Here is a 7,500-nt window from a genome sequence, read left to right as displayed (position 1 = left end):
GCTCTTTGAATTGTTTCTATTCATTCGCAATTAAAAATAATTACATGAAAATTAAACATTATAATATATTGTCCAATTCTGTAAAATTTGACCGTTTAAAGAACGCATGTCAAAACCCTACACTACAACGTCCAGCAAATGTCATATATACCCAAATTATAGAAAAAAAATCATTTGTTGTGAAACTCGAACGGAAAAGAAAACCAAACGTTACGATGACGCATGCACTTACATCATTATGGTTTTGTAATAATGTAAACAAAATAAAATGAGACCAATACAATTTGCCACCGTATTTTTATGATCACGGGTCGGTTAACCGTCGCCGAAAGAAACCATGAAATTGGCGTGTGCATGACAGGTTTGTCAATAGCTCCGGTCGCAGATCGTTTAAGCCCAATATCAGGAATTTTGATTAAAATGAACGAAAGGGGCACTGTTGAGATAACCCTGGAAAAGATCCAAAACGTAAAACAACTGCGAAGCAAGGTGCACAAATGATGGATACCATACGACAGAATCCATTTCTATCAAGTTCGGACTTTGCTCGACAAATCAGTATTTCCAATATCACCGTTCCGGTTGAAAGACGGTGGTTTGATTTGCTCAATTCCTCATAAGGTATACTAAGGCATACTGTTAACAGTAGCGCTCATGGAACGCCGTTTTGAGCGGGCCAACTATCATCAACGCTGGTATTTTCCTCAGTGGTCTACTGTTTTCAGTGACGAAAGTCGCTTTTATTTGTGTTTCATTCAGTGACGGACGGCAAAAGATTTGGAGGGAAAAGAAACAGCAGTTTGAAAATCTAAACATTCGGGGTAGTGCCGATTAAAAAACGAACCTTCAATTGATAGACAGAAACTTAAAAGCACAATGGTATGTTGTACATCGCCCTTGTGCTGCTCCATTCTTCGAAGAAAACCAACATCTATCAGTAGGATAATGTACGTTCACACATTTCACGCATAGCCTATGAGTTTTTGACCCAACAATATTTCAAAATCTCATGACCTGGTCAGGAGACTTAAATTGCATCGAGCACGCGTGGATGTATGCACGGAACAAAATTGGAAATCTGAATGGTTTGCGGAGAGAACTAGTGGAAGAATGGGAGGCAATTCCAATAGGAGACATTCGGAATCTTATTCACTCCATGAGACGAAATGTTCAGACCATGGCCGTCTATGGTACAGACGCCAGTGCAGTCAAATGGAATTTACCCGCTTTATTAATGTGCGGAACAGTACTCACCTTTGGAAACCTGCATGTTTTTTGTTTTTTTTTTGGGTGTATGTATGCTTTTGCAGTCTTCGTTTTGAGGGTGACTTTTCTTTTCAACGATATGATTGCTTTGAACTGATTTTATTGTAACAATTTTTGTATCATAGTACCGAACTTGAATTGAATAACTCTTTTTTTGTGATATACAAAACAATTAAGTTCATATATATGCTTGAAAGCTATTACTGCTCACACAGCGTTGCGTTAATTGTGGCGCCGAGAATATTAAGGATTTCACATTTATTTGTATGCACTTAGCTATTTATAATTTGTTTTGTGTATTTTCTTAACTCAACATTTTAAGCCCACTGCATTTCAATACAATGTCAAATAAGTAAATCATGTTGCATTAAGCAAAGAATTTCCAAATTTATTGTGATTCTCAATAAATGGTCGGCGTATTTATTTTTTTTACCTTTTATGAACAAATCGCTCAACTATATCACTTATCATAATCATTAATCTAGGAGATGGCCTGGTTTGACCGACCTAAAAACAGCACAGGTGCCCTGACCAGTCGTTTGGCTGATGATGCCAGTAAAGTACAAGAGGTAAACTATTTTCACTTCCTTCATTTGTGATTGAAAAAAGTTCAGACCAAAACTCACAAACTGTTGCGCTGTTGTTTTACTCGTTCTTTAAATTTCTTTCTGTCCTTTCTTGTTGGATATCAGGCTTCTGGGAGTCGTCTGGGGATGCTTCTCCAGTGTCTGGTGGCCGTGGTTAGTGCTTTGACACTCGCCTTCCTCTACGGATGGCAATTGACTTTGATCATCCTTGGGTTCTTTCCCTTCCTACTAATGGGCGGTCTGTTGCAAATCAAATTTGTTGGAGGCAACATGGGCACGAGCAAGGATGCATTGGAAAGAGCTGGTAAGGTGAGTGCTCATGATAACCACCAATGTACTCATTAACAATAATATAATTGTCGATAAAAACACTATCTTCATCTTTCTAATTAACATATTTGGCCGAATTTCTAATAATCTGTATCGTCCATTTATTTTTTGCTTCACATTAATTTCATTGAATTCCATTCATTTGTCGATAATCAAGACAGTTAAACTGAAATTATGAGCTTTACATTTTCAGGTAGCAGTGGAGGCAATAGAAAACATGAGAACAGTGGCATCTCTTACTAAGGAGGACACATTTTTAGAAAACTACATCAATAAATTGAAAGAATTGACTGGCAAACCATTCAAAAAATCTCTCATCTTAGGAGGAGCCTTTGCGTTCTCGCAGTGCGTCATATTTCTAAGCATCACAATCATCCTTTCGTATGGGTCTTATCTAATTGAAAACGAGACAATGTCAACAAATGATTGGATCAAGTAAGTCTATCGTGTGGCATATAGATTATTTAAAAAGCTCATTACTTCATATAAATCTACATCGTAATTGTTCATATATTGTGAAATATAATGATGTTAATATTACATTACGTATCACAGAAATATTTCATAATGTAAAACTAAATAAAAGAATATCTATATGAAAAATATATTCAAAAATGCAAAAATTAAGAGTAAAAATTGAGAGCACGCCTCAAATTCACGATGGCCCGGTGCTTTTGAAATACGTACCATTGATATTAACATTTGAACAATGTTAAAAACTCTGTATGCTCAATTCAAAAGAAAGTCAGTATCATTAGAATAAGACTATAAGCAGAAGGTAAAGGTAAAAGTAGTAGTAAAAGTCAAGTTGTAGCTTTTAGCTTTTAAACGATTTTAAAAGGTCTGACTTTAATCTTACTACACAATACTTTTGTAAAATGCCTAGCAAGCAGACATGTGTTTTCTTTCATTGCAATGTAGTTTAATATTGATACAAAATTCCTGTCCGCTGAATATGGATTTTTGACTGGTATGTTTAATTATATATGAATATCTGGAAGGACTTTGTGAAATATTATTGTTTTAATATGCAATAATTCCAATCTGAATGATGGATAACATATCATCCATACGTCAACAAGCCATTGTGACAAAGTACCTGGCAGTGACAATCGCTCTCATGCTAATGTTTACCTGTAAACAGGCACCGACACCGATTATTATGTTTTATCGATGCGTCGCACTTAGGTAAGTTAACCACAACATTCTGAAATAACGTACCAGCACAAAAATATGTGTGTAACCTTTACCGCTTACTGCCTGGTTGATACAATTTAGTGAAAAGTACTCATAAAAATGGCTGGCTAAAAATAATAATAACAAACATTGTTTTGTGTGTTGTTCCGTTATACCAACTGGCGGATGTTTAGATATTTTTTTATTAAACGCAAAGTATCAATAGACATCGTCGAAGTGAAACGCGTAAACGAAGTCCAATTAGCCACGGGCAATACAAAAAATAACTCAAGCGTCAGCAATCTGTGTTAACAGTCATCAACATAACTGAAAACAAAAACTCGAAAGAAACACAACGTGACACCCTATCAAATTCATAACCCTACCATTCCACCCAATTAACCCAATCTCAACACACTGATCGAAGTTCCTAAATATCAAACATAAATGTTTCGCCACACCAGAACATAACAAGGACTGTATTTTTAACTGACTTAGAAAAGCAAGAAAGAAAACAAAAACGAATTTTAGAATGAGTCATCTTGCATCAACCGTTTCGGAAACAAATTTAATGAAATGAGAACTATTTTGAATGACGTCTAATAAACTTTCTAATTATATAAGAAACAAAAAGAAATGAAACATTTAAAGACGCCCTGTTCATAGTTATATTCATGGTTACAATTTGGAAAGACACGACTTTAAGAATGGAAGAGGGAAAGCATCCTGGATGAGATCAAACATTATGGCCCGACGTAGAAAGGATCTGGAGGACAATAAGCTGGAAAACATCACATACGAAGTCACAACAGAGGGTACAAAATGATTACTTCTTGCATTTTACATACCCCCGCAATAAAATCATTTTTTTTTCATAGACCTTGCATCAAAGTTGATAAACGAAGGAACTGAACTCTGACAAAATTGATTTCATTGGAGATCTTGATTTCTAACTGAGCTATGACAAAAGTCCCAAAAAAAATGGAAGAAGTGTGTGACACTTTTTACATGAAAACAATTTCTGAATGCTAGCAAATGTTTCAAAAATGTAAACAACCACCAGTTCAAATATGTGAGACAATTTAGTATAAAGGTGAGTGATTTAAATACTAATAATATCAATATGTTGTTAAGTATCAGTGACACATAACAAAAAAACGTTAACAATAAATGCTTGAAAGAGAAAAGTCAGGTCAGCTTGGGAAACTTTAAAAAGATCAGAAATGATGTTGCAAAATTTAAAAAATTCAATACGCAAATAGATTCTTGATTGGAGGGGAAAATAACAAACAGCTCTGGCCTACAATAAAACCTATTCTATCATAACATCAGGAATCCAAAAAAAATTCTAATGTCGGTGAAAAACCTAAAAGGTCTCACTGATTTTAGAACAGCTTTTATGAAGACAATATTTTAGATTATTAGTTTTATAGGTTTTTCTTTGTTTTGTTATGTTTTTTTTTTTGTTTTGTTTTTTTTTTTTTGGGGGGGGGGGGGGTTGGGATTTTTTTTTGTCGTTCTAGTTTTTTTTGGAGTAAAAAAAAAATAATTCATTCAACTCAATTCAATTTAAAACAAATTCTAAGATATGAAGAGGCGAAGTTAGAAATGCCATTACTTCTCTCTCATGCATAAGAAGCTTTTAATTTTTCTAAGTATAACGAGGTGGTTCAATTTACTGATCATTAAAAAGTATTGATGTAGTTTTGTTCATAATAATAATGTTTAAATATATTTTTTTTATATTTAAAGGGTATTCACACTCATCATGTTCAGTGGAGTATTCATGGGTCAGGTTTCAGCCCTCAGCCCCGATATTGGCAAAGCAAAGACAGCGGCCAAAATGATATTCTTCTTAATAGACAGAGAACCGACTATCGACACACTTTCACTAAATGGGAAAAAGCTATTAGCGGTTTGTATAATGTATGAGGCAAATTTAACCACTAGACAAAGAGGTTAAATTCCTTTCAAATTAAAATTGGGAAATAAATTGTTTTCGCAAAATGAGCAATAACTGGGATTTGACTTGGGTTACTGCTCTTTATATATTTTAACAGTAAGAATAATCGTCATGTAGTTTTTATTTTTAATGAAATCGGACCGTGCTAGTTTTAAAGGTTTGATTTCTGATATTGGAAAGAGTTGTGTTTGCAGCCAACGACTTTCATTTTCTATTTCTGTGGAATTTTTCTCCATTATTGCATTTCTTGAATACAAATTATGCGACCGCTATCACGACATATAAATTTCATTAAGGTATATAGATAATTCATCACATTAAATTGAGGTCTAATAATCTTGTCCAGGAAAGAAAACGAAAGTGTCTGAAGCGCTTCGAACACTTGACCTTAACCACTCGGCCACCCCCTCCCCCAAAACACACACACACACACACACGCACACACACACACACACACACACAAACGCATTTCTACAAAAGCTCTGTATTAGATCATTGGAGCAGAACTTTTTGGGGAGTGTGTCGGAGAAATATAATAGGGACACCACCATTCTTTACCCAGCGTGTTACTGCGTCTATTCACACTAGTCTCGTAGGCAAATCTGTTGTCCCTTATAGTTCCGGTCCCCCTGTATTAATTGAAATACTCGAATCTTCTTCTTTCAGCTTATCCCACATTTTAAGGGTTGACATAATGAATGGCACATCTCCATGCATCTCGGTTCAGAGCATCGTCTTCCTTCAGGCCCAGTTCCTTCATATCGTCCTTTACCCTATCAAGCCATCTAGTATTTCGGCGTCCTTTTTGCCTCTTTCCCACCAATTGTAAGTCCAATACTTTTCTTCCCACGTACTCCCTCTCTGGTCTCTTAACATGTCCGAACCATTTCAATCTATCTTTTCTTATCTTTATTGATACATTTTCCACGTCAGTCAACCTTCGAATTAGTTCATTTCTCACTTTATCTGTTCTTGTCCAACCAAGTGACCATCTCAACATCCTCATTTCCGCCACCTCAACTTATTTATCTTGTTTCTTTGTTGCAGCTGCTGTCTCTAGTCCATATAACATTGCTGGTCTTACAGCAGTTGTATATATTTTCCCCTTCAACTTTGCGGAAATTCGTTTGCCATACATAACTCCAGTTACCTTCCTCCAATTATTCCAACCTGCCTGTATCCTCTTCTTAACCTCCATCTCATTGCCCCCATCACAGTGTACAGTTGTTCCTAAGTATTTGAATTGGTTTGTCTCTGGCACATCCTCTTCTGCTATTTTTATTGGTGGTCCTTCTCTCTGGTGTGCGATGCACAAATAATCTGTCTTCGATCTGCTTACCCTTAATCCCTTCCTTTCCAACACACGTCTCCAACCCTTCAGTTCCCTTTCCGCCTCAGCTTTTGTATCATCCAAAAGTACTACGTTATCTGCATACATCATGTGTCATGTTGCCTCTCGACGAATGGGTTCTATTCAAGCAGCAGTGGACTGAGAGCAGATCCTTGGTGTAATCCAACTGTTACATTAAATGGATCAGTTGAGCCAACAGCAGTCCTTACCACTGTTTTGTTTCCTTTGTATATATCTTGGATAACTTTGATACATTTCTCTGTTACCCCCTTTGTTCTGAGACAGTACCACATTTCTTCTCTTGGTACCCTATCATAGGCTTTCTCCATGTCAATGAACACACAATGTAATGCTCTTTGCTTTTCTCTATACTTCTCTGCGGTCACTTTTAACGCAAATATAGCATCCGTTGTACTTTTACCAGCAACAAATTCTAACTGTTCTTCACTTATGTCTACATCTTTTCTAATCCTCTTATCGATTACTCTTTCCCATTACCTTCATTGTATGGCTCATGAACGTAATGCCCCTATAGTTGCCACATTCTTGAACATCTTTAATTTTGTACATGGGAATCAATGTACTTTTGCCTGAAATACTCGAATAACAGCGCAAAATATCGTCTATGATAATTGTGTTAATTCAACTTCATTATTATGCTGTATTTCATTTTGCCGAGGATGAGCGCACGAAAAAAGTGGTTGCCATAAAAAAATCGAACATGAACGTGCCATGCCATACCTTCCAACCCGGTCGGCTAACTATCGTTTAATTAGAGGAGACATACTCGGATCCTACAAGTTACACACATGATGGATGGATTATAA

At 36.0% G+C, this 7,500-nt stretch overlaps 1 protein-coding gene across 3 annotated transcripts in view; it reads left to right on the top strand.

Moving 5' to 3' along the window:
* LOC144965528 (ATP-dependent translocase ABCB1-like) overlaps window positions 1-7,500 on the top strand; it is a 73,972-nt gene that overhangs the window by 44,892 nt on the left and 21,580 nt on the right. For all 3 annotated transcript variants that reach the window (XM_078900942.1, XM_078900939.1, XM_078900940.1), the window contains exons 21-24: window positions 1,752-1,835; window positions 1,959-2,162; window positions 2,377-2,618; window positions 5,112-5,274. In XM_078900942.1, coding sequence (XP_078757068.1) covers window positions 1,752-1,835; window positions 1,959-2,162; window positions 2,377-2,618; window positions 5,112-5,274 — 693 coding nt within the window. The remainder of the gene's footprint in view (window positions 1-1,751; window positions 1,836-1,958; window positions 2,163-2,376; window positions 2,619-5,111; window positions 5,275-7,500) is intronic.

The sequence above is a fragment of the Berghia stephanieae genome, chromosome 2 (genome assembly GCF_034508935.2).
Source record: "Berghia stephanieae isolate SIO BIC M18660-M18661 chromosome 2, UCSD_Bste_1.3, whole genome shotgun sequence".
Classification (NCBI taxonomy): Eukaryota; Metazoa; Mollusca; class Gastropoda; order Nudibranchia; family Aeolidiidae; genus Berghia; species Berghia stephanieae.
The sequence above is the reverse complement of the archived record's forward strand: the minus strand, read 5'-3'. Positions and strand labels throughout refer to the sequence as shown.